This window comes from Scophthalmus maximus, chromosome 9 (genome assembly GCF_022379125.1).
Source record: "Scophthalmus maximus strain ysfricsl-2021 chromosome 9, ASM2237912v1, whole genome shotgun sequence".
Classification (NCBI taxonomy): Eukaryota; Metazoa; Chordata; class Actinopteri; order Pleuronectiformes; family Scophthalmidae; genus Scophthalmus; species Scophthalmus maximus.
The window spans coordinates 25,599,201-25,626,908 of record NC_061523.1 but is presented as its reverse complement, the minus strand read 5'-3'; the positions used below and the strand labels follow the sequence as shown (position 1 = coordinate 25,626,908).

General features: G+C 43.3%; 2 protein-coding genes across 3 annotated transcripts; one reads left to right on the top strand and one right to left on the bottom strand.

Moving 5' to 3' along the window:
• On the bottom strand, positions 1–3,255 carry LOC118319368 (ganglioside GM2 activator). The gene is made up of 4 exons (XM_035649724.2): positions 3,022–3,255; positions 2,113–2,265; positions 1,418–1,600; positions 1–766 (listed from the first exon to the last, which is right to left on the bottom strand). The coding sequence occupies exons 1-4, from the start codon at positions 3,100–3,102 to the stop codon at positions 611–613; spliced, it is 573 nt and encodes a 190-aa protein (XP_035505617.1). The 5' UTR covers positions 3,103–3,255; the 3' UTR covers positions 1–610.
• A 1,801-nt stretch (positions 3,256–5,056) lies between these two features.
• On the top strand, positions 5,057–27,050 carry shtn3 (shootin 3). Of its 2 annotated transcripts, none has more exons than XM_035649713.2 (17): positions 5,057–5,309; positions 7,911–7,971; positions 14,814–14,908; positions 15,388–15,556; positions 15,648–15,745; positions 16,003–16,084; positions 16,740–16,834; positions 17,405–17,551; positions 18,153–18,306; positions 19,324–19,498; positions 19,726–19,796; positions 19,887–19,984; positions 20,784–20,798; positions 21,539–21,598; positions 22,005–22,140; positions 23,680–23,986; positions 24,787–27,050. In XM_035649713.2, exons 1-17 carry the CDS (start codon positions 5,247–5,249, stop codon positions 24,926–24,928), a joined length of 1,968 nt encoding a protein of 655 aa, XP_035505606.1. In that variant the 5' UTR covers positions 5,057–5,246; the 3' UTR covers positions 24,929–27,050. The 2 variants fall into 2 exon arrangements, with proteins under 2 accessions (XP_035505606.1, XP_035505605.1); XM_035649712.2 differs by having other exon boundaries at positions 21,536–21,598.
• Positions 27,051–27,708: the final 658 nt, after the last annotated feature.

The following is a 27,708-nucleotide window of genomic DNA, read 5'->3' as shown; positions in this document are numbered from 1 at the left end:
TTTATGTGAGTTAAAGTTTATTAAAAATCATCGTAACAGTAGAAAAAAACAAATGTGAAACATTAAGGCAAATGAACTAAAAATCATATCAATGACTTCATTTTTGATTCAAATTTTTTTTTTTATGGATGAATGCATTGAAGATAAAATATGATAATTTCAGACTGTCAAAAAAATTCCTGGTTCAAATAAAACAAAAACAATTCAAAAAAAAATTTGACAGATCATCACAAAAGACAGAACTTGCTATGCTTGTTTGTTTGTTTTCTAGCCTTTTTTTCCTTTAATAAATTCTCAGACTATTTTAATAATCACCTAGTGAACAGCTGACGAGCTGTAGCAGGTAAAGTGAAGCTGCTCCTGGTAAATAGAAAAATACAAAATGGCTCAGATGGATCAAAACAAAGAGGGAAAACTTTCACTAAAAAATCAAAATGAATCTGTTTTGATTGTTAAAGAAAAAAGTTATCGTTTCCCAATTTTTCTTTCAATGTGCAAATAATCAAAACCAGAAAGAAAAAGATAAAAGAGGAAACCTCAGACCTCCTCCTCCTCCTCCTCCTCCTCCTCCTCCTCCTCCTCCTCCGGGCCGCACCGTCGGTGGTGCGGTTCAGTCGGAGTGAAGCGAGAGGGCGACCTTCACGCAGCCCAGCTCTTTGCCCCCGCTGCCCGCGACGCCCTGGACCCGGTAGTTCCCATTGGTCAGCCAGTCGGGCAGATCCAGGACGGGCAGGAAGAAGTCGGACTGAGGCAGCGAGTACGAGCCCTGAGGACACACACACGCATCGAAATATTATCAGAATAAGGTAGAAATATTTTGAGACTAAAGTTGAAATATTACGACAATAAGGTTGTTATATTACGAGAATAAAGTTGTGATTTTTACAAGAATAAAGTTGTAATATTACGACTTTATTTTAGTAATATTACGACAAAATATTATGAAGATAAAGTCGAAATATTATCAGAATAAAGGCGAAAAATAAAGGCGAAAATAAAGGTGAAATATTACGAAAATAAAGGTGAAATATTACGAGAATAAAGTCGAAAATATTACGATAATAAAGTTGACATATTACGAAAATTAAGCCGAAATATTATGAGAATTAAGTCGAAATATTTTGTGAATAAAGTCGTAATATTACTAGAATTTTTTAATTTAATTTAATATTATATTACAGAAATAAACAACAACCCAGGAGACAGGTATGAGCCTTTTCGAAGTCTTTGAAAAAATTAGTGAGTTTAATGTTAATGTTTAATGAGTTTTTTCTTGCAATATTATGTCTTTTTTTCCCTTGCAATTTTATGACTTTATTCTCATAAAATTACGACTGTATTCTCAAAGTCTCCATTTTTTTCCCTCAACTATAAGCATCCTTATAGAACAAACCAAATGGTAAAACATGCAACTCACGGCCTTGAAGGGGCAGCGGCAGGGCAGTCCGTACGAGTGCAGCGGCTCGGGACAGTCCTGGCCGGGCGGGATCAGCTGGCTCAGGATGTCACAGGCGTCCCGGTAGTGGCAGCTGCCCAGCTCCTCCACGCAGGGGACCCTCACCCACAGACCAGCCACCTGCTTCTCCAGGGTCACGTTCAACTGGCGAGGAGGAAACAAAGAGCGGAGACGTTCAGTCAAAGACAGGAGACTGGAGGATTCACAGAAGTTTCACTTTACATTCGGGAAGAGACAGTGGGGGGGGGCAGAATAATTTTGTTTTTAATGATGCGGTTGAAAAAAGCTGGTAGCGGTGGAATGTGGTCAGCACAACAAACATGTCGGCATGTGAGGAGGCATTGGAGGAAAAAAAAAACACTTTTTCTTCTATTGATAATGTTTTTTATGGCCTGTGGTGATCACGTGAAGCTCACAGGAGCAGGTCAGGACACGCCGGGTGTTCCTCTAGACGTTGAAAAACAACGTGTTCACACACACACGCACGCACACACGCGCTGGATGTTGCACGTGCTGCGTTTATGGTCCCATGGCAATAACAGACACTTACATTTACAGGGGGGGGGGCTCTGACAGCAGCATTTCTGCCTTTTTTTCTAAACTCACTTCAGTTAGAGGCCGAGGTGGTTAACGTCGTGTTAGTATTTCACACTCACGGAGAGGGGAGTGGCGAGTTCCACAGACGTGGATCCGGAGGCGGAGGCCGTCAGTTCTCCTGGGATGGTGACGGGGTCCGGAGACACGTTCAGGGTCTTCAGCACGGCAGGAGCGTCGGGCTGACCGCAGTTCTTCCAGTCGAAACCCAAAATCTGTTACACACACACACACACACACACACACACACACACACACACACACACACACACACACACACACACACACACACACACACACACACACACACACACACACACACACACACACACACACACGTTTTTGTATTGATTTGAATGCACAACAAGAAGATTTTGACTCTACGAAAAACGACAAACTCTACTTTAAAGAAATTTTTTTGGGACATTATCTAACCAAATATTACACACTACGGCTGCACCTAACGATTATTTTCATTATCAATTAATCTGTCGCTTATTTTCTCCGATCAATCGATCGGGCGGCGCGGTGCTGCCGCGGAGGTTATCACTGTCGCCTCACTACAAGGAAGGTCCTTGGTCCGAATCCCGGTTCGGACCAGCCCAGTTGGCTCCAGCGCCCCCCCGCGGCCCTTAGAGGTCAAAGCGGTATAGATCATGGATGCATGTTTGTTTCTTTATTGATTAATTTAGTAAACGTTTCCTTGTGATTGCAGTCCGTCGCCTGTAGGGGGTGCTGTGGCTCCCTCGGCGCCCCCTTCACGGATACTTCACAAAACCTCGGAAAATGGAGACACCTTGTCTCCACCAAAAAGATTTTGACTCTCAGCTGTAACTATTCAAAATGTCGGACGGTCACTTCCCTCACGCGAGAGAGGCTGGTTGGTTCCAGACCGGCTCCACCAGCTCGTGTCGCGGCCCGTTGTCGTTACCTGCTGCGGTGCGGCAGCCCGGTACCTGAACACATCTCACCTGGGCCTTGGTGACGACTCTCCCGCAGCTCACCGCCGCCACCAGACTGACGGTCAGCGCCAGCATCAACGACTTCTCCATCCCGATGTCTCGTTCTCTTCCCGGCGCGCACACAGACAGTCACACTCCCGAGGTGAGGAGGAGGGAAATAATGATCCGCTGTGGCGACAACGAGCCCTTAAATATGACCGTCTGTTTTCACTTCCGTGTTTTCGAGCCACTTCCGCATTTACGAGGGAACCGGCCCCGTCACGTGACCACTACCGAGTCACGTGAGAGCGAGAGGAGAGTGTTTTTTTTATTTTTTTATTGAACAAAGATCATATACAGAATTATTTAAGAAGATCTTAATATCAACCCTTACAAAACATTCAAGGCACATAAGGAAACATCAAACAAGTGTAAAAAAACAAATAAATAATATGCAAAAATAAATAATGATAAAATGAAATAATAATAACATAAATATTAATGAAAAGCAGATTCCCTGAGCGCATAATAGGTCGGATAAAGAATTTTGCTTGTAGAATCAGATTGTTCAATATAGAGCCAAGCGAGAGAGAGTAGCGACAACGGAAGTCCAAAATGTTTGCGCGTCACATGACTCGTGTAGACTTCGAATAGTTCCCAGAAGTTGTTGGCTCGAAAAATTAGAATCCATTATTCAGAGCGACAGAAACGCAATATTTGGTAATTAGTCGTCGATAAATGTATCGATTTACAATATAGCAGACTGACATGCCTATGTAGTTACTTTTTAAGCCAAATATTTTTTTTCTAAAATGCTTTAATGCGAATTTTGATTTGATTCAGATGTGCTGATAATATACATTTTGTTTTACCCTATCTTACCCTTCATAAGTCCAACACAGACGGTCCGTTGATCCATTCTGCTGCTACTCACTCCCGGGAACTATTGAGAGTAATTTCTTTCTTTCTTTACTTGTTTATTCATTTAATGACATCACGTGTCAGCGTGTGAGATCAAGCAACGTTAGGTATTATTATTATTCATAATAATAATAATAATACATTCATAATAATAATAATACATTGTTATTATATTATTACCATATACAAAAGTATGATTACCATGTACAAAAGTATGAAAACATCAGGGAACTTTATGTATTAGAATAAAAGGTTGTATTAATTATAATTTGTTTCATAATAAACTACAAAATAATGTCGAAGGCGATTGAGAATATGCTGTAATAGTGTGTTACGGCCACTAGATGTCGTTGTAGGAAAGTGTCTTACACACACACAGCGCTGCAGAAATGTGTCTCCATTGATCTCATTGTCAAAGTCATCAAATAATGATAATAATAGTAATAGTGATGATAATAATGACAACACACGGACAAGTCAGGGCACAAAATAGACAAATGCCAAAATTCGAGGTCAAAAAGACAAAAAATAAACGGGCTTGTATAAAAAACGAGTTGTGTATTTTTAGAATAAGTTTATGATAGTGGTAACTATTATTATATGCTATTCTTCATTTTCTATCTTGAAAAAATTGAACTTGAATGCAACGCCCCGCATCCCACACTCTCCCATCAGCACCTGAACGCACCCTGACAGGGGCCTTAAAGTGACAACGTGTTGGGGTCTTCTGGCTCATTTACAGGCTACAGGGGAAATACAAAAAAATGGACAAATTAGGTGATAATAATGTGTGGCAGCAGGTTTTTCTAGCATCACATAATATCACAGACATGCACGAGTGGTTGTATGGTTTAGTCCGACTCTTGTGTGCAGCACCGAGAATGGAGGAAGAGGATGGAGGAGGAAGAGGACGGAGGATGGAGGGAGGAAGAGGATGGAGGAGGAAGAGGATGGAGGATGGAGGGAGGAAGAGGATGGAAGAGGAAGAGGATGGAGGAGGAAGAGGATGGAGGGAGGAAGAGGATGGAGGAGGAAGAGGATGGAGGATGGAGGGAGGAAGAGGATGGAGGAGGGGTTCAGGGGCGCCAGATGATGCTGACGGTGACAGGAGGCGGGGGGAGGAGGAGGAGGAGGAGGAGGAGGATCCTGGTCGCCGGCAGCAGCAGCAGCAGCAGCAGCACCGAGCCGCTGCTCCATCCCATGCGTTCGGAAGAAAAAAAGAAAACTAATGGGCTCGGATCGAGACATGTGCTGCTGCTAGTTATGATCACACCTCAATGTATGTAGCTTTATTTAACCCATAAAACATCGCGTCTTGGTCCAAAGGCCTGAAAATGCTTCCCTGCTCATCATCCGCGCACATGGAGGAGGAGAGGGACGCGCACATGCAAACGGAGGTAAAGCAATACAAAAAAAGAAAAGAAAAGGAAACGGCTCAAATGTTCATTTTTTTTTTGCCTCTCATCCAGTTTATTGTGCATGAAAACCATGTCGGGGGAAAGATGCGTCCCTGCGCGTTGTCCTCTGCGGCGGATGGGCTCATCCCAGCCGGCGTGGTGGAGCCGGCCGGCTCCTCCTGGAGGTTATTGTAGACATGAAAGAGTCGGACCCCTCCCTAAAAGATGGAGGATTTTTTCTCTCTCGATACTCCTGACTTCATATTTAGGCTACAAGCGACATGTTCTGCACTGGGGAAGTTGCTGGGTTTCAAAATTGGGATTTGAATCCGTCTTTATTTGAGGGAGAGAGAGAGAAATGTGCTGAGTGTGTGAAGAAGAGAGGATGACTGTTTTATTCTCTGGGCTGTGTGACGTCTGACTTCAGGACAGGAAAAAAAAAAGAAGCTTTGGCCTCAGGTTTAACATGATCTTTTGCAGAAATAGATTTTTGAGTCCAACGTTGATTTGATTCTGAAAACCAGATGCTGCCTCCCACCGCCATTGATTTACACCTGCAAAGAGGTGATGGGAAGTGAACCCAAGACCCCTTCCACTAGTAATGCCTTGCTCTATGCCGTTAGTACAATTGGAAGCGCCATATTTGATAACTACCCCTGCAGTCTACAATGCTTGCTTTAAATGCTTTAGAGATAATTTAAAAAAAGGAATTGAACCCTCAACCTCCACAGGGTTTGTTAGTCCTTTGCTCCCCCCATTGACTCACAAAGAAGGAATGGAACTTGCAACCTCGCCTTGCTTCCAATCGGGTTAAAAAGCCATGTTGCTGTAAGTGCCTTCGTCAAGACACTTAATTGCTGGGAATTGAACCCCCAACTTTGGAAGCGTGTTGGTGCCTTGCCACACCCGTTGCCTTACATGTACAAAATCTGACTTCAATGCAAATCGTTACCGTCTTCCCGAAAGTTGTTTGAATCCATAGGGGCATTTTTTCTTCTTCTTTTGTTAGTCTTGCTGTAGACGGGAGGTCACTGAATGCCTCGCGAGGTCCAGTTACCATTTTAATTGAAGTGCATGCAGAGGGCCACTCCGTCAGCGAGTGTGGTCACTAACAGCGGGACGCTGCTCATCTCTCCGTCGGTCCCGAAAAAAAAAGAAAGAAAAGAAGCAGGAGCCTTCAGGACTGGACAGAAACGAGATCGAGATTGTTTCTCTTGTTAACTCGAGATAAGACGGGAGAGGGGAAGAGGACAACCAGGCAAAGAAGGATTCACCATAATGAAAGTTATTTGGTTCAGCTGAGAAGTCAAAGAATTTATAAGTTTCCCCGTCGGAGTCAGCGCAGCTATATGTGCCCCTCCATTTTGGGCATTCCCGCGTAGGGTAGGGTGTCCCATTTCTTTTGAAGATCAAGGGGTTGGAGATGATCTAACCCTTTCAAACCAATTCAAACAGCCCTTCAAACGTAGGGTGGTCAGATGCTGAATTCAGGTGGAGGGTATGGGGTCAAGGGGTAAATGGGATGGACCCGAAGTCTTGGATTGACAAAAGATTCTGAGCAGTCACCTCATACTATCCTTGAGAGGACAGACATCCGTTATTGTAGGTATGACGTACCGACCTTAGTTTGTTCCGAACTCGATTCGTTGTTTTTCTCGGCTAGAAGGATTAGAAACTACATTTTGTCCTCGAGTGTTGATGTCGGGTTTGAACTCGATAACCTCAGAGACGTCTGCAGCTGCTGCTGACATCCACATCTCACTCCTCCAACATCCCAACCCGGCCTCTCCACAGCTGCTCATCCTAAATATAGCACAACAAGGGGTTGCATCCATCCATTTTCACGTCCATGGGGTCGGACCTGGAAATTAAAGTGCTTGTAGGGGCAGCCGTCAAGTCAGCAGAAACAGAGAGGGTCCGTTTGTTATCAGAAGTGACGGTGTGTCCGTGTCATTAGGAACATTTGGAGACGATGGAGAAGGGCAGTGCAGTCTTCAGGAGGGAGGGGGCATCGGACAAAATGAACGTTCATACGGAGGAGATTTGTGTGAGCAGGAAAATCTGTCTGTGCCGCACTTTGTCTCATCTCCTGAGCGTTTGCTGCCGACATTTCCAGTTCTTCTTCAATCCTTACTGCTGCTGGAATTTCAGAGGGGGAAAAAAACAAAGGGTTTCTTTAGTGTACAATTGTTCTAATGATGCATTCACCCCCTGCATGTTGATTGGAACACTTTGGTTCAGAATTACTTCCAAATCGAGAAAATGTTAAAGGGGCAGTAAGCAAACTAAATCCAATAGGCTTTTTATAAAATTCTGTGAATACTTCCTCACGGTCCGCTGGCTGTCGGATAATCATACACTCTTAATAGCGAGTGTGTGATAGCAGTACGCCAGTCGAGAGACGAATCAATAATCATCTGTAGGAATTAAATGAAGACTAATTAATTCAGGTAAACCGGCGCTTTGTGTGTAAGCGTCCGTCTTCGGTTGACTCCCCGTGTTTTGTGTGTAATTGTACTCGGCCGGTATCGGTGACCCGTGTGCTCGGTGTGTTGTGGAACGTGATCTGACGGGTCGACCCTTCTGTCTCTGCTCCCGCAGTGCAACAGACTGACGGAGGAGCGAGACGAGGCCGAGAGACAACTCAAGCACATCAAGAGAGGTGAGTCCTGCTTCCCCGCACCTCGTCGGGCTCCGCCATCACAACACCATTCAAACTCACAAAACTTAATTTTTTGAAATACGGCCCAGACAAACTCACTTTACCCCATAGGGAAGAACAAAAAAGTTTTTTTCTTCTAGTTTAACAACATGGTGTAGTTTATGTTACAGATTTGTTACCTGCATATAAAAATATAGATGGATTAAGGTGCAGCACTATGTACAGTATTTCTTAGTTGGTCACTCAGTGTTTCACGGTTTGGCGGAGACTGTATAAAACATTGGACTTAGACTTCCGGGTTCGGAAAGGTAAGCCAAATGTCTGAAGCCTGTGTTCTCTGTAATGACCAGCAGAGGGCGACTCCATTGGTTGTTTCTATAGAAGTCTACGACAAAAATGACTCTACTTCTCAATTGATTTACAGTAAACATTTTCCTGAGACGTCTATGGTTCAATCTCTAGTTTCAAGTTTTCAAATAAAAACAAAATGGCATTTGGTCAAAAGGACGAATCTCAAAGCTTCGAAAACGGCAGTTGACAAACCAATGGGTGACGTCACAGGGACTTGAGCCCGTTGGATTAATGGCCATGAATTTTTACATAGTTATTCACGGTCCTCAGAGGATGAATCCTAATAACTCTGGTGATCCTCTGACTTTGCTGCAGCTCCATTTTAATCGTATCTCAACATTTAGCAGATACATTGGGAGGGTTTAGGGGCATTAAGTCACTACTTCCCAATAGATCCTAGCAACTGTCACCAAGTCAGTAACACGATGGACATGAAAACAATTAGTTGTGAAAAGGTTGAATATATTGCAGGTGTCATGTTTCTCAAAGCATCCAGCCGAGGAGCAGACAGCTGACACCTCCACTTCCTACCCCCCGCCCCCTTCACACCTTTCCTCCTCACCTGTGGTCGACATGACATCGCCGACACCTCGTCCTCTGAGTGGGTCTGGTGGGGTGTTCCCGTTTCCACGACGACCCCAAGGTTATTTAGCTGACCGTAAAAGGGGGGTTTCTGCTTTTCTTGATTGTACCCAGTTTGCTGTTAGAAGCGAGGCTGACGCCGCGGCAGCTCCTGCCTCTTGCCATGACTATTCTCCGAGGTAAGAGCTGAACGCCGCTTTGCGACTTATTAACCATGAAATATTACAGTTCGTAGATGTTGCTGTTGCAGTGCGAGGTCTGCGGGATGAGATCCTCCTGCTGATCGGAGGCTTTGTTGTGTCACATAGGAAATAAAAGCAGCTTCAATAGCTGCAGGATGTAGATACGGGTCTGAATACACACATTTGGCTTAATATTTCAATAACTTGAGTTGAGACCCTTATTAACTTAAACTATTTTCTTTATTGGTTTATTAGTCCCACGATAGATATATAGGCCTAAAGAAAAGGAATGGAAATGTTAATGTCAAGAGAAAAAGGAGGTTCAAGACGACATTATGCAACATTATAAAGCACCAGGTGCCAAAACGTTTTTATGAATTATTACTGTCTTTTAATTGATAAATATCATCAATGACAACCCACTGATCAGCTCCAGTTGTTAAACGTTTTGGTGATTCCCTCCCAAGTCACATTAATACCAAGTTTGATGAAAATCCGTCCATGCGTGTGGTGAAAACCCTACTTTAAATCTAACTTTGTCAAAATTAGTAAATTATTGTCAGGTTTTGTTTGTTCTCGACTAAATCAAAACCTTGATGTCTCCGATCGATCAAATACAGTCGCAGATCTGAGGTCAGTTTGTACGACAGTTGAGAGAGGAACAAGTTGTATGGTTGAGGCCTCCAGACGAAGTGTCAAAAGATGAATTCCCCCCAAAAAAGTCTCCAACGACAAAAAACTGGGCCGAAAATTCTTCAGAGTCGGCAGAAAAACTCTGATCGTGTCAGTTTCAGGCTCCGTCGCCTCAAGTCTTTGTTTCGTTCATTCACTCATTTATTTAATCCGCCGTCGCTCCCCAGAGAGGACAGCGGTCGCTCCATCGTCATGTTATTCCCATTCATTATTAAAACCTCCTGCCGTGAATTATTCAGCGGCAGAAAACGGGGGAGGGACACGCGCGCGTGTGTGTGTGTGTGTGCGTGTGTGTGTGTGTGTGTCGTCACCACTGCTGCTACTCCACGTTTTAGTAGATCTAATGAGGACAGGAGCTGGAGTTCAGCCTCGTTTGAATCTAAACTGCGTGAGTTCAACACAGACGATGTGACGATGAAAACGTTGACGACCAGGAGAGGGAATTTAATCTGCAATGTATCTGGGCTGCTGAAAGGTGATCTCTCTTTTTTACTTTTATGAACAGTGGTCGGACCGGAGTGAATTATTCATTATACTGTCAGACACGTCCGAAATTTGACTTTACGTCCAGAGACTGTTGACGCTTCCTTCAACATACTTTTCATCTGGGATTAAGTTCCATATATAATTTCAGGATCTTTAGGACCTGAGTCTAGCGGTCACAATCTTTCCGGAGTTTATTCACATATGAAGAACGGAGCAGGCGGCCGTTTGAGTCAGACGCTTTGGCAACAGCAGGAAAAATTGACTGTGAATCCTTTCCTGCTGTATTCTCACGTGGGCTCACTCACGCGGGAGCTGGCAGGGAAAGTGCCGTCCCTAACAACACTTAGGGACATTTGCATCGATGATGCAGACGATGATGATGTGGCGTCCTGGTGTTTCCAGGTGTTATAGTGTCACGCATTTTTTGTTTTTGATGATAACAGACCGAATTGATAAGTTTTACCAAACTTGTCGGGGGAACATCCATCAAGGTCGTCAAAATCTAAAGCTTATAGTTTATAGATCAGAAAATTGTTCCCCGTCATATGATGTCACATATATGCTCAGTGACATCATGAAGAAGTCAGAAAAAATGACTGCATACATAGTTCAAAGATGCATTTTTCGAGGTATCTCTAGGCCTGTAGATCTAGAAATAATAGGAGGATTTACGTCATCATGACATCACCATGATCAGAAAATCACATCATATAGAATAGGCATGTGTTCGTTGTTTTTTGTTACAACCAATACGATTTTCAGACGATCGACAGCAACATTTGAAGGAAAAGAATCTCCTGGGTGTTTGTCAGCCTGGTATCACCGAAGGCCGTACGGATAGCGCGGCAGTGTTCCTTTGTGTTATTGATTTGTGTCATTTCAAGCCCCGTCACTTCCTTAGTGACAAAACTCAAACTTGAACCAAAACAGCCTTAAATGACATTTTGTCCTCCTGAAGCCAAACTCAGTGACACGGACTCATTTAGTCGTTGATGGCGTCACTGGCACAACAACTCGTACGTACGACACCCCCTAGTCTCTGAAGAAGAAGCTTAAGAGGAGCATTTGAAGGCAGCGTCAGCCACCTATTGTCCGCAGCTTACCGCCGAGGGGTTAGTGCTGCAGCTCACACAGACGCCGCTGGTATTAACACTCCTGCTTCTGTTTTCTCTCGTCAATCCCTCGCAGGACTTCTTCACCGTCACTGACAAGTGCTGAAGTTCACGAGACTTCCCTTTTTGCGTACTAACTCCTGAACGTCGGAGGATTTCAATCGTAGACAAGCCTACGAAGAGCAGCTCCGTTAACTCCCCGTCCATCTCTCCGACGCCCTGCGGTCGGAGTTCACCGGGACTTTCTCGTTGGCTAATCCTCCAAATCGTCTGCAAACAACACGCGTCGTCGCCAAAGAGGCTTTCACCAACAGACAAAAGCAGCCCGTCATCACAGGGTTTAAGGGCGCGTCGTTTTCCCCACGAGGCCCCGAACTCGGAGGAGGTACTGACCCAGAACGGTTCCCGGCAGGAGGCAGAACTTTCTAAAATCGGAATAATTTGCCAAGTTCATTTGGGGATTTTCGACTCATGGTCGGACAAAAACGAGCTATTTGAATATGAATATTCACGCCGCACGTCATTACCCGGCAGACAATTCTCCAGCGTTTCCCTTCGTGGCGGCACCAGCTGTCGGTTTGTCGAGTAAAACAGAGCAGAAATGAAAAATCAGTCGGGTGATGAGTGACGGAGTGTGACCCGCTCTCCTCCGCCTCCGACCGGCGGTGCAGCCGAGCGGAGGGCGATCGTCCGTGGCGTCGTGTGGGGTTGGAGCGACGGAACAGAGATGGAGAGAACGTCTCTGCGAAGGGAATCACATCCCCAGAGCTCATCCAGAAGCATGAAACATTGAGGGAGGGATTAAAAATAGATCCAGAAGCCTGTTCCCCCGGCCGTCCTCCTTCCTTCTCTTCCATGTCATCCCTCTCTTTCCTCGACCAGAGCCTCTCTGACACTGGGGCGAGGACGTGGACCTCAACAGGGCTTTCAAAGGTCACTCGGTTAAACGTCGGGTGACGCTAACGAATTATTAAATAAGCTTCAAATAAGATAAAATGGAAACGGAAAGAGATGACAGAACGATGCAACATCATTTAAATTATTGACTGACTCGCGTACCATAACTATAGATACGGAATTTAAGGCACCGAGTGGAAGATCTGTTTCCGAAGCATTTAGACGAATCCGTCTTGACGTCCTGATGGGAAATGAAAAGATGTGTGTTGAAGTCATTCTATTCGTCCTGGATGAAATGCTGGACCAGAGTCTTCTACGGTGCTAAAGATATGACTCGCAACGGATCTATAATGTTCGAAGTTTGCAGTTCGCGTGTTCATGTGTTTTGGAGGCGTGGCTTCGGAGGCCGATCTGAGCGAAAGGGCTTTCACATTTTTAGATTATATACCCGAGACTGTACCTTAAAGTATCAAACCAGTTTGGTGGCAGAAGGTTCACTGGTGTGTCACCGAGTATCACGCAAGCGTGAAGCCAGTTTTCCTTGTGGCGTTACTCACGCGAGTTTGGCCCCCGGATCATTTAATAATAAACACATCGCACGAATATAATTCGCCCGTTGTCCCTTCCACTTTTCCGACAACTTAACTTGAGTTAAAGTTTGCGCAGCGCAGGTTACGTACGAATACAGTGAGATGCTGAATGCTGCTTTTGTTAAAATTGACCTGTAGTACAGAAAGTCTTCACCTTTCAAAAATGAACGTTTTCATCTTCTTTCCTCTTCTGTTCAGTTTGGTTCGTGGTTCACCTGCTTTTTTATATCAAACAAATGATTTGCTCCAGATTTCCTTCGTAAAAGCTTTAAATGTAGTCGGCTTCTCTGTGAAAATCGGATCAATACAAGAGCAGGATGCTGCTGCTGTAATGTCTGTTCTCTAAAAGCATCCTTGCCCTAATGCATCTTCACACAATATGGCTACACACAAAAGGTACAGTTGAGTGTGTGTTGGACTTGGTTGTGCTGCGTTCAGGCTCCAGCACCAGACAGAGGTGCATTAGTCATGTATCGCCTGTGAGAAGAAAACCTTTCACCTGGGAAACGTGAGCTAGAATCAGGGTCAAGTGTGATGGTCCCGGCGAGCCTGAAGGCCTCGCTGACACAGATACTGGTGGTGGTGGTGGTGGTGGTTGTCGGCACGGTTGTCATAGTGACAGGGAATGATTCAGAGAGATCAGGTAATATAATCAGAGAGTTTCTAATATTGGGAGATTTTCCACTCCCGCAACTTCCTGGAAGTGTAGGGGGCGCTAATGAGTTAGTCCAGAATGAATGGAGGCCGAAGCATTTATGGGGTTAAACAATTTTTTTTATGTAAATTTTCTTTATGCTTTTTATATAAGTTGTAGAAATAATAGATATACAGTTCCATTTGATTAGATCTGCACCTTTTCAATATCTGTGATGTCACTTACCGGTGTTCGCAATTTTGGTTTCACCACAGCCTGTTTTGTGTAGAATATAGAAACGAATGGACACTAGTATTCTTTCATTTCACGTCTGATCAAATATTTTATTTGCCAAAGTTAAAATAAAATCCTTTTCGTCAAGGAGCAGGAGGAAATAATTATTGCACTTTAGATGGATAGATAGATGGATGGATGGATAGATGGATGGATGGATGGATGGATGGATGGATGGATGGATGGATAGATAGATAGATAGATAGAAAGATAGATAGATAGATAGATAGATGGATAGATAGATAGATGGATGGATGGATGGATGGATAGATGGATAGATAGAAAGATAGATAGATAGATAGATAGATAGATAGATAGATAGATAGATAGATAGATACTGCCCTCCAGGTGAATTGCAGCCCATTTTGGTGTAACGGGAACATTTCTCCATGTTGTTTGAGAGTCTCTCTGGCAGGATGAACACCGTCCTCTGCCCCCAGCTGTGTGAGTGAAGAGGTGGGGATGGGTAATCACATTTGAGGGTCTTGTACATCGACCGGGAAACGCTCCGTTAATGGATCAGGAGCTTCCTGCTGCTCGCTGTTGCAACACAATCCGAGGACTGACCGTGTCACCACAGAGACACTGAAACCATCAATGGAGACGAGAGGCAGAGGCAGGGAAATCTTGCTTTGATTATCAACGTGCAAAAAAAAAATGGCATTGGGTTTATGTATAGAATTTAAAACTGTTTTGGGAAAGTTGGTTTCTCCTCTCGCTCTGGATTTTCCCAAAGTCTCCGGTTCTGGGTCATTTTAAAATAAGCGCCGACTAGCTGAGGTCTGGTGACACGCTCGACAGCCGCAAGCGTCAAACCACCTCAGACTCATGGTTTTTATTAAAGCTGTTACACACACACACACACCCACACACACACATATCATAGTCTGGACAACTAGTAGCTTAATCAGTTAATACTTAATACTTAAATTGTGTGTGTGTGTGTGTGTGTGTGTGTGTGTGTGTGTGTGTGTGTGTGTGTGTGTGTGTGTGTGTGTGTGTGTGTGTGTGTGTGTCTCAGTGTCTCAGATGGTGATTGAGGAGGTGAGCGTTCTGCAGACTCAGCTGGAGATCGAGAAGTCGTGCCGGGAAAATGCAGAGGCCCTGGCCACAAAGGTCAGACACACACATACGCTCAGTAATCAATGCTATGAGATTAGCATCATCGGGGTCCAGCTGGCATTAGCAGGTGAACGGAGTGAACAGTTGAGTCAGGATGACTCTGCACAGGCTGATCTGACTACATTATCTCTGTGTTCCTGCCTCCACAGCAAAAAACTCTCTGCTTACATTAAAACTTTGGCAACGTTTACAGTCAGATACAACAGGTGCATCATTTATTTTTGCTGTTATGAACATTTCAAAAAGGGGGCTAAGTCCCAAAAGACGAAAAGACAGTAATACCCCAATACATCGGTCTATAGCCAAATACATCTTGAATTTTTTTGTCCAAGAAATACTCACATCTGGTGGAATGTACTCTCACTACCACGATACTGTTTCTTCAAGAAAAATAAATATATATGTATATATATTTTTTTTAATGATGTTTACCTTTTAGTCGTTAACAACCTCTTGTCAACTTTGACCTGCAGCTCAACTGTGAGAACAGGAAGTTCAAGTACCTGAGCCTGTCGTCTCGTCCGTGTTTGGACGAGCTGCTGCCCAGCATCTCGGACTGCATCGCCCTGGAGACGGACGCGGATGCAGACGTCGCGGACGGCAGCCCCGACAACTTCACGCAGTACCAGCAGCAGGTTAAAGGTACAACACGTAGTTTTTAAGTGTGCCTCATTTCAGTAGCAACATACTTCTCTTTCACACGTTCCCCTCTTGCTTGGTTTCATGTTGTCAGAGCTGGGGGAGACGGTGAACAGCCTGTTGGAGGAGAAGAAGAACTTTGTTTGTCAGATTCATGACCAGCAGAGACGGATAGACGAGCTGACCCTGCAGGTGAGGACGCAGCAGTATGGACATTGACCTGCACGACCTCACGGCCTAAACTCCTGCGGCACTTTCTCAGAGTTCTGGCGCTGGGCCGGGGACATTTTTAAAACACGACTGTGTACTGTATGTAAAGTATGTATACGGCGGTAAAGAATGCTGTGTATTGTACACTACTTTGACACTAAGACCTTTGTTTTGTCTGCGGCTCAGCGAGGTCAGAAGTGGTGACGAACATGTAAATACATTTCTATCACTGTCTGCAGTCGGAGAAAGATCAGGCGGAGGTGAAGGAGCTTCGTGAAACTGTTCAGCAGCAAAGCAAAACCATCAAGAGGTTTAACAGAGGTGAGTCGCCAACAACGTGCACCCCAACATTACGACAGGTTGAGTAAAAGCCTCAAATATACGGGTAGTACGTGCTAACATGCAAGTTAACGTGCTAATATTAGCATGAAACAAGTTAGTTGGATAGATCTTGCTAACATTGTTAATATGCTAATATTAGCATGATACAAGTTAGTTGGATACCCCTTGCTAACATTGTTAACATTAGCAACATACAAGTAAGTTGGCTAGTGCTCGCCAACATGCATATTAACATAATAGTATTATCATGAAACAAGTTTGTTGGACAGCACTTGACATGTTAATATTAGCATGAAATAAGTAAGTGGGATAGTCCTTGTTAACATGCTAACATTAGTATGAAACAAGTGTGTTGGATAGTATTGCTAACATGCTTGTTAACATGCTAATATTAGCATGAAACAAGTTTGTTGGATAGCATTTGCTAACATGCTTGTTAACATGCTAACATTAGCATGAAACAAGATTGTTGGATAGCATTTGCTAACATGCATGCTTACGTGCTAACTATGCTATCAGACTTTTTCAAATGAACTAAAATACAGGTTCAATATTTTAAAAAACAATAATGTGTTTATTCATTTGAGTGCAGTAGTTTTCTACATTATGTCTGATGTACTTCCTGTCTCCGTAGTCTCCATGATGGCGACTCAGGAGTACGAGGGGATGAAGGACCAGCTGGACCTGGAGCAGAACCTGAGAGTCAAAGCTGAGACGTACGCACACGAGGTAACAATGCGAAGAAGAAACACATGTTGCAGATATTTCTTTATGAATTATTTCTTTAAAGTCAAGTAGATACAAACCTTTATATACAGTATTTATTTATTTCTGTTAGTGTACAGTGGCAGCTTGAGCGAAGATAATAACCTGCTACAAACATTTTGTTTGTCTTTACTGATTTGGAGGGGAAGTAAAAACTGTGACAGATATTCATCCAGATATGTAACTCATATTATTATGTAGTGTAAATCCTGTTAGAGGAATTTCATTATTAATTCATTATTGATAAACCTAATTATGGCGTTGTTGCTCTGCAGCTGAGTGATGCTGCTCTCACAGTGACCTGGTGACGTGTGTGTGTGTGTGTGTGTGTGTGTGTGTAAACAACCTAGTGCCTGATTAATGAAATCTGAATCTGCTGTTTACTGACCTGAACAGTGAAGAGCCTGCAGGATCAAAACAGAGTGTGTGTGTGTGTGTGTGTGATGGACAAACTGGGACAATGTGCTGGAAGTTCAAATGTAAAAAAGTGAGCGGAGTTCCATCTTCCTCCTCCTCCTCCTCCTCCTGCTGCAGATGCTGGTGAAGCAGAAGGAGGCCAACAGGCAGAGTATGCTGCTGCTGCAGAACGCTGAGCCCAGCATTCAGCTGCTGAAAGCTCTGGAGGACGTCGCTGCCATCACCAAAACCCTGGAGGACGAGCGGCTGCAGCATCAGCAGAAGGTGAACCAGGGAAAAACTCTGGTCTGCTGAAAGTGGAGTTCGTCCACGAGCAATTTCTTTCCCCCCTCAAAACATTTTTGTACTAAGTCCAATATTCGCTCAGGTTTAAACGGATTAGTGATGTCAGTCGGTTGCAGTGGAGCAGTTCAAACCTTTTGGATCACACACACACACAAACACACACATACTGAGGGTCACTTTTTTTTAACAGCTCTTTATTGATTCTTTTACAGAACTTTATATAAACATGCATCAATGCTACATATATATAAAGACAAGAAAAGAGAAAAAGGAAACTAAAATACAATAAAATAATTTGAAATTTAAACAAAAAACAACAGCAAAAAACAACAACAATAAATATAAAATATAAAAACACACACAAAAGCACCACTACTAGTGTACACATCTAAGTATCAGTGAGGGTCACACTTGATTCATTAAGGTCACGTAGGTCCCATGTGTCCTTCAAGACTAAAACAACAAATCCAGGAGGTAGAGGTGCTTATCGTGGAAATTCTGCAAGACTGATGGTAGAGCTTTATTGTGTGGCCATGTAGTGGATCATACAGTATGTTACTGTACGTGTGTGTGTGTGTAGGTGCAGGGCCTGGAGGCCCAGCTGCAGCAGAGCTGTGTGAAGGAGCAGCTGGAGGCTCTGCAGCGGCAGCTGGAGCTGCTGGAGGTGGAGAAGAAGGAGGTGGAGGGACGACTGGAGCAGGCGGACAGGAAGAACGAGGAGCTGGGGAGCAGAGGTGGAGACGCACACACACGGCGAGGAGGGAGGGGCGGGGTTCCTCGAGCGGGAGGGGGAGCAGGACACAAAATACTCATTTCTAATTGGCTAGCAGGTGTCCACTTAGTCATGGCAGGGATGCACAATTAACGAATGCACTGATACGTTCACGGCCCGTTGGTGGAACCTTCTGCTTGAGGCAGTTTCAGGTCTTGGCAAAAATTGCTTTGTGCTTTTAAAATTTTTGGTATCAATTTATATATATATATATATATATATATATATATATATATATTATTTTTTTATTTTTTTTTATTTGGGATTCTTGTTGAGATTCAAAATTCTCCAAAGATGGAGGATTCGGGGAAAATGGGTCTAAGAATTTTTTTCAAATAATGACTAAACATTTTGTCTCAAAAGAAAATATTTAAACAATATTGTTTAACAGCCACTTCTGCTCCAGTTATCCTCAGACACGTGCGTCTGTGGTTGAGCCATCGCCTTCAACACAAAGGTCAAAGTTTAAACTCAATGGATCTGTCACCAGTAAAATCAGAATCGATATTTTAGAACTAAAACGTGATTATGTGCTGATCAGAGTTACTTTCCATTTTGTGTTTATTTCTGCGTCTACGTTAACTCTCAGGCCGTTGACGACATCTGCTGCAGGAAATCTGGCAAAACAATACTTTTTAAATGGGTCACAAACAAACACACACACACACACACACAGACACACACATACACACACACACACACACATATGAAGTCAGAGCCAAAAACCTCCAACTGACTTCAAACCAGACAAAAGGACAAAATAAGATGAATGGTTAAACAAACAGACGGGCCTCTTCATGGGGACCAGAGAGACTGTGTTGGGTAAGAGGCGTCACTCTGGAGGGAACAACGTGGAACAACAGTTGCTCGTGCGTCTGCAGAACCATCAGTACCATCATTAGTAGTAGGAGTAGCAGTACATGTAAGTAGTACTATAGTTCTATCATCTGTTTCCGTTGTCTTCCCTTCCCCTCCACAGTCCACGAGCTGCAGGAGACACAGAAAAACATCACCGTGACGACCGGCGAAGCGCCCCCTCCCCCTGAACCCGGAGTGGCCCCGCCCCCGGCCCCTCCGCCGCAGCCGCCCCCTCCCCCTCCTCCTCCCCCTCCCCCGCCGCCGCCACCTCCCCCGTCGAGATGCAACCCCCTCAGGTGAGCACGCTGGACCGACGCGTCTTTATCTCACGTTCATTTATTTATTTATGGAAAACACCTTTTAATTTTAAAACCATTCCACAGAGATCTTTGACATGGACAGTTATAATCAAGGCTGTAAAAAGCAGCTGCTGGGACGTCATGACGCTAATAAACATCTGCAACATTTATAACCACGAGTCGAGTCCTTCGTAATAATCGTTTTGTCCCCGTGTCTCGTTCAGCTCTCTGATCGCCATCATGAGAAAATCTTCCAAAGGCTCCAAAGCCTCGGTGAAGGCAGAGCAGCCGGCGGGTGAGTTTCATTCTACACCTTCTCCACTACACACTCTTTACATACATTGTGGTTATAGTAATAATAATAATAATCTCCACGCATCTCCAGCCGGCGACGATGACGTGAAGGTGAAGGCGGTGAACGAGATGATGGAGAGGATCAAGCACGGCGTCGTCCTGCGGCCCGTCAAGAGCCAGGAGAGCAAGGTGAGGACGAGGCGGGCCTGGATTGATTATCGCTCATTCGAGCATGTGTCAGCCAATGAGAGTCAACAAAATACGTGAGCTGTGACTGACAGCTCTCTGAACGGCAGTAAGAGGACGTTTGAGTTGAGTTTATTTTGCTCGAGGAAGGAACTTTCATTTTGAAATTTAGAAACTGCGTCACAGTTTATTTTCCCTCTCAGCACAGATACACGGTGATGATATTTTAGTTTTATGAAACTACAGAAATAGTTCATTTTCTTTTCTTTTTTACCCATAAATATTTCGGTACAAGAGCTGAGCGATCCCCCATCTAGAACCCGTTTCCTGGATCCTTTCCAAAATTGAATCACCTGTTACCACGTTCGAGATCTGTCTTTGTTAAAAATTTCATGTAAATCCGTCCAAAACTTTTTGAGTAATCAAACAAACGAACAGACAAAAACTCAACCAATCACGTTAGCTCCTTGGCCCGAGGTAATAAAGCTTCCGTCGCATTTCCCCCTCATTTATTTTTGACCCTACGTCTAACAATAACAAGGGGTCAAAGGTCAAAGGCCACATCACCCTGATGACAGAGCGAATGATTAAAAAGAAGAGGGGGGAGAAAAAGGGAAAGTCAATCAAAGCAACACAAACGTCGTCCGAGCTCCGTCGCGCGTGTCGGTGTGACTCCTCCCTCCACTTCCTGTCAACATCAGAACGTCGTGTGTGTGTCGAGGTCGTCTGAACTCGCTCTGATTGGCTGATTTTCTCTCTTCTCCTCTCTCCTCTCCATGTTCCTCCTCGGTGCCGCCCACAGAGAGTCGCAGTAAAAGTGAGTATATTGACGTTTGCATCAATCTTGTGATTGTGATGCCACGAGTCAGGACCCAGGGGAATTAAAAAAAACAAAAGACACACATGTCCGGCCCCCTGACCCCAGCACACACACACACACACACACACACACACACACACACACACACTAGACCCTGCAGTATTCATCAGTTAAACACACGTCATGTTTAACGTCCCACTGTGGCCGCTGGTTATTGTTCCTCCCCTTTTCTTTTAGAAAGTGACTTTTATTCACAAATCTGTGATATGGATTATATATAACAGGGTCAAAGGTGACATCCAAGGCTGTAAAAAAAAAGGTCACATTTGCAGAAAGAAGTCTGTGAAATGTGTTTGAAAGCTCAATAAAAAGTATAAAGTATAATTTTACTGTTGTTATAATTTTACTGATGTTATATTATTATTTTTTCCACAACCCAAAAAATGTTGCATGTTGAATTCATTTATACAAAGTTACGTGATTTGACTGATATGTCATGTTCAGATAATGTTGCTTGAGAAACATTTCAAACAAAATAAAATTTCCATTTGACAGAAACTACAGTTTAAAATATTGAAAATCAGAAACTTCCAGTCGGTAGACGTAATTTCAGAATTTGAACATTTCCAACGTTTCCGGCTCCGATTCTGCGACGCAGCAGCTTGAAATGTTTGGTCTCAGGAAAAAAGAAAATATTAAATCATTTGTGTATTATTTTTTCTCCTTCTTCCCAGCAGCCGCCCAAATGTGAGGAGAAGCAACAGGAGAGCGCCATGGAGGAGCTGAAAGGCATCCTGGTAAAATTATTAATATACATTATATACTTGGAATGCACGTGACTCCGCCTCCGGTGTTAAAACATTTTAAGATCCCAGTGTCACTACTACGACTTACTGCAGCTTTTTCATACAAAACAATGAATAAAAGAACAAAATATATATAATCTGACATTTTCACAGTAAACTATAAACTCTTAATTTCCTTTCTGAAGAGACTGGGATCATGATTGTTGTCAAAACGCCACGAGGAGAAATCGATCAGCATAAACATGAGAAATCTACGTTATTAACGTTTCTAATGTAGTTGAAGATTTGTACATGTAATTGTTTTACCTGCAAGTCAAAGTTACGCCTTCATCAGTTATGTTATGTGGATGAAATTAGGAGATTGGATTTATTAAAAAATGATAACCTCGGCGTGCAGGAGACGGTGAAGAGGAGCCCGAGCCGAGGCTCCCAGGAGTCGGGGCCGTCTCCGGCTCCGCCGGGGAAGAAGGACAGCGAGCTGGAGGTCATCCTGCGACGGCGCCGCAACAGGGCGGGAGAGGCCGGCTCTGGAGGTAAACACACACGCACACACACCTGGTCTGTTCTCAGTTCATCTCCACGTTACAGTTGTTGATTTCAAATGAAAATTGTTGGCCAAAACCGAAAATAATGAAAACCTTGGCTGAAATCCGAAAAACCCAACACTTTTTAAAAATTATTATTATTATTATTATTTCATTTATTTCGCCTGTTTTTTTAACCATTGCATAAAATAAAAAGCCTCAATGTGCTTTTATAAAAATAATTTTCAATTATTCAATTTTCTTTCTCTTCACTGTAGAAAATACCAACATCTCTACTCCCTGCAAAGTCTCAAAGCTTAAAAAAAACACTTTGTGGTCCATAAAACTTTACTTTTCATGTCACATATATCTCCTTTGTGACATTTAATACACTTCAAACTCTCTGATTTTGTTAAAAAATATATCACAGAAGAAAAAAACTGGCACATTCGTCTGTATCTGATTGTTCACATCAGCTTGTTGATCATCACATCGATGTGATTTTATCTGAGGTCAGAAGTTCAACTGTAAAGAAACCCTGCGTGTCCAGAAGAGGGCGCCCTGCACCTCAGAATGAACACACACACACACACACACACACACACACACACACACAGACACACACACACACACACACACACACACACAGACACACACACAGACACACACACACACACACACACACACACACACACACACACACACACACACACACACACACACACACGCACAGACACAGACACACACACAACCACACACACATACACACTGCCAACATTGATTTATCCGCTTTTCCATGATCGACTGACCTGGTCACAGCAGAGATATTTAAACTCTGCACTCGACTTGAAAAAGATTTAAATAAAGTTTAAAAAAAGAGTCAAAGAGACAAAGGAAATTGTATAAATCAGCATCAGCAGTTTGAGAGTGTATCGTAGAGAAGAAGTTTATAATTTGGAATTAAACTAGAAGATATTTCTCCCATAAGCAGCAATTTTTAAAAAAAATAAGTAACGGCTTTCAGATTTTTCTGTTTGAAATGTGTGAATAATGTACAAATAACAAGACCAGTCTATCAAATTAAAGGCTCAGTCCGACGTTTCAGTTTATTCATTTCAAAAAAAGATAATTATGACTTTCTTGAATATTCTTATTTGCAGTGTTTATCAGGAGTTTATCATATTGCGATTATTTCAACAGATTTCGTGATATGCGTTTTGATTTTTGTGTGATTTCTGCTGAGGATGTGAGTTGTCGCTGTAGCACCACAATGTTTCTTCCATAATCTCATGTTGTGACACATTTTACGTTTCTCAAAAATAACTTGCAGCTCCTCTTATTTACGATTATTACGATATTACGATTAATCTTTCAGCACGAATAGTGTTATGAAGATGCAGAATCTTCCTCCGGCTGCTGATCGTGATCTGATCATGGGCATGTTGAAGTTATGTTGTTTATGAATGAATAAGGTGTTTAAGTTTTCAAATCTTTCTGGCAACAATCAACAAAAAATTCTAATTTCTTCATAATTTCTTCCTTCTTCAGACGAGGGCCAGCTGAGCCACGTGTCCTCCTCCGACAGCCTGAGCGGCGGACGCACCAGCAGCGACTCGGGCCGAGACGCGTCGGAGGGGCCGGGGCCGCTGAGCGTCCCCTGCGACGCGGCGGGACCCAGGCTCAGCCCGGAGAGGCGGGGGTCCGGCCCGGGGCCGGGTCCCATCGTGGCCCGGAGGAAGAGCTCGGACACGGGCCGGGCGAGCAGAGCGGGCTCCTGGCAGGAGCGGAGGTCGTGCAGCTCGCTGTCCGAGAGGGAGGCGGCCGGCTCCCCGCTCAGCAACGGCTGCGGCAACAGGTTGCTCGGCTAATGATGCAACCAATATTCTCATTTCATAATCAATGAAGCAATTTTAATACCTATAAATTCACATAATCAAAATAATTTTCTGATAATCAACTAATTGATTAATTGGATAATGATTTCTAAACGTCACAGTCAAAGCTCCTTGAGTTAACTACAGGCTCAAGTTGTTCACTTTCCATAACTGTCACGTAAGCATGATTATAACAAATCACAATATTATTATGTCAATGATAAAACAATAAACAGTAATAAAAATATATTTTCCATATTTAGATTTAAGATTCCAGAAGTTTGTCATCACAACCGATGTGATGTCTGAAAAACGTTTTCCAGGGATTATTAATACATTTTTAGTTATAAAAGTCAGATAAGCAATAATGATAATAATATGATTAATATATAGAATAGAATAAAATGTGTTTACAAATTGAATATACAATAAAAAAAACACTCATTCCAAATATACATAAATATATATAAATAGTAAGTACTGGGTCTATTAAACTGCCTGAGGGAAGAAGATATTTGTCATTTTGTCTTTATGGAATTCTTCCGTTATTCTCCCGTGTATATACAGTAAAAGCTGAACAATCATACGTACGTGTAGAGACTCATGAGGAGCCAATTTACCTGGAGAAGAAATCAGATTAATGATGTTTCTCATAACTACAAACCTCAGAGAAGCGTCTACATGAAACCCAAGAAATCCAGTTTTTCCAGGTTACTGAAGAGCATGTGAACGCACCTCACGACGTCTGATCTCTCTCTCTCTCCCTCTCTGCTCCGAACAGCGTGGGCGAGGAGGATCAACACGTGACGGAGAAGTGCGACGTCCGGTCCAACGGGGTCGACCACGGCGAGGACGCGTGTGCCGCCGCCGCCGCCGTCATCAGCACCGGCCCGGTCAACGGCAGCGCCGACGCCGAGTGCTAGAGTGGAACGCAAAGAGGAATCCTGGAAGTTGGTTTGTTTCTCTCCCCGTCGTCACATCCTTGGCTTTTATTGATCGACCCGACGGATGTCACTGATATTTTTTACGCTCGGATCAAATGATTTCAGGTGTGATTACACCTCGGAGGTTTTGGGGTTTTCTTTCAATCGCCGGGTCAGAAACCAAACGGAAATTTAGACTATTTAAGTATTATACACTAAATATTTCAAAACAGTTGAAACGTCAACAGCTCTGGCGTTTCTCCACACGTCTAAAAATCATGCGAGTGCGAGTCCAGAGTTTGAAGGTCACGGCGAATGTGTTCTGGTGTGAACGCAGCCTGAGAAGTGGAGCCGTTGCAGAAACATTGACGGTTAATGTTCATTATAACTGACAGACGGAGCATGAATATACACCGCCAATTCAAAATAAAGTTATCAGCTCCACTTTTTGCAAAATTTTAAATATTCACATGAGCTGCTCAGTATTTATATGAACTCCGTAGACGGTAAATAAAGATGGAGGATGCTAACGTGGAGGAGGGGGCGGGGCTTACGTCCCATACTGTACACAGCCACCTCGGGGTGTTTGCCGGGTCAGGAACCAAATAGAAAATGTGGACTTTGTCGTATTGCTAAGTATTATACACAAAATACATAAAAAACAGCCTGACAGTGGAAACGTCATCAGCTCTGGTCCGAGCGTTTCTCAACACGCTTACAAACACGTCTAAAAAAACGTTTTTTTTCTTGAAGTGCGAGTCCAGAGTTATAACGTCCTGGTGAATGTGTTCGGTGTGAACGCAGCCTGAGAAGTGGAGCCGTTGCAGAAACACTGACGGTTACTGTTCGTCACAACTGACAGACCGAGCATGAAATTAAAAATAAAGTTATTAGCTCCACTTTTTTTTAGCAATTTACAATATTCATATGAGACAAACGTGGAAATAGAAATGTGATGATTCAGCGGGTTTTCTTTTGAGCAAGAGGTTTCTCCAACAACAGCAGAGGCAGCCGGCCGGTTTCCATCCTGCTCTTATGCACATTTAGAATTTGGGTATTAAAGGAATTGTAAATGCCAGAAATTTTAAAAAGTTTAGTCTTTAAAGTTTCATATTAAATCATGAATCAATTTGTGTTTTCTAGATGTTGTACGCGGTCACTGACCGTGCCCCCTCTGCTCCGCCACCAGCTGTTTATCTTGATTAACTTGTGATATTTGGATGGAAAATGTGCATGAGTTCACATTTTCTTTTTGGAATTCGATTGAGATTCACACCACACGTGGATGGAAACCCGCCCGGTCGCACGACTCAACTGAACCACGGCAAACAGAAATGTTCTCAGGGTCCACGGGGACAAAACATTTCACCAAACCCCAAAGAGCCTTTTGTTTGTTTAGTTTGTTTTTTAAAACTCGCGGTGAAATAACCAAATGGGTAGAAGGTGCTTGTTCCCCTCGCCTACCTCTGCACGGACACCCGCCTCTAAACCCCAGTCGTCCTGAGCCACGTCCCACCGTGTTAAATATCACCTCTCCTCGTCTGCGTCGTCGCGTCTTCGTCGTGCCTCCACCAGAGATCAGACGTCTTCCTCGCGCCTCCCTCCTCCGCTGACGTTTCACCGCACATCCCTTGACTTTTTTATTTTGGTTCAGCCTGCTGTAATGTAAATAACTCTCCTCCTCCTGACACGTGACGCAACACGGAGAATCATTTTTTCGAAGAGTATGCAAATTACACGAGGCGCATTTGTACGACGCCGTCACACACCTTGTCGATATTTCTTAAAAACACAGACTCACGTTTAACAAGTGCATTTCTGTTCCGTTCGTATGTTTTGATTCTGATGCAAAGGAGCAGATATTAACGAGCCCGACTGTCGTTCATATCCAGGATGTTTCCGGGTCCTCGTACTTTACTGATACTGCATAGTTGTCAACCCCCCCGTGTCTTTACTTACAGGGACTTCCTGTATCTGACAAAGAGTTTGGGTGACTATAGATATTGTGTGTGTGCGTGTGTGTGTGTGTTTGGGATATAAATGGAGTGTTAAAGGGTTTTTTAAAAAGAACGTGGATTTTCATTTTAGCATCACTTGAAATAAAATTGCAATTCAAACTAAAGCAAGTATTGTTTGTCTTTATCTGGGGGGGGGGGGGGGGTACGGGGGACAAAAAACACATGAAAAAGTACAAACCTGCTTAAACCTGCATTCAATTTTTTTTGCCACTTGGGGGCAGCAGCACAACAAGATGCAGGCACTGGATGACATATTATCACCAAGGAAACAGGAAGATGTCATCGTTTAAGAGCAGACTAATAACCACAAATCAATCCTACATTTTCCTACATAATTATTTTTATTTTTTTATTTTGAAACTCATGACAGAATATTTTATGCATTTTTTTTTAAACTTCCCTCAGAGAGATCCACAACTACCACGTGCAACAAATATAGCAGCCTGGACAGACAGGATGCATATTATATTTCATTATAGTGTCAGAATGACTCTGTGAGGTGGTTTACTATCCATCTGAAGATCAACTTAAAAGAAAAAAAAGCTAATTGATGACATTTAGTGACGTTAATATTCATTAATTTTGTTTAATTTCTATATTTCTGTTTATTTCAGTACATATGTATTAATTATAGGTGACTGGCCGTGTGACTGATTAATTGGATTTATCTTCTTACAGATATTCTAATCAATTTTACTTTATACACATCTACATATTATATCCCATAGTAGGGTTTGGATAGAGAACAGCTACAGACATTTG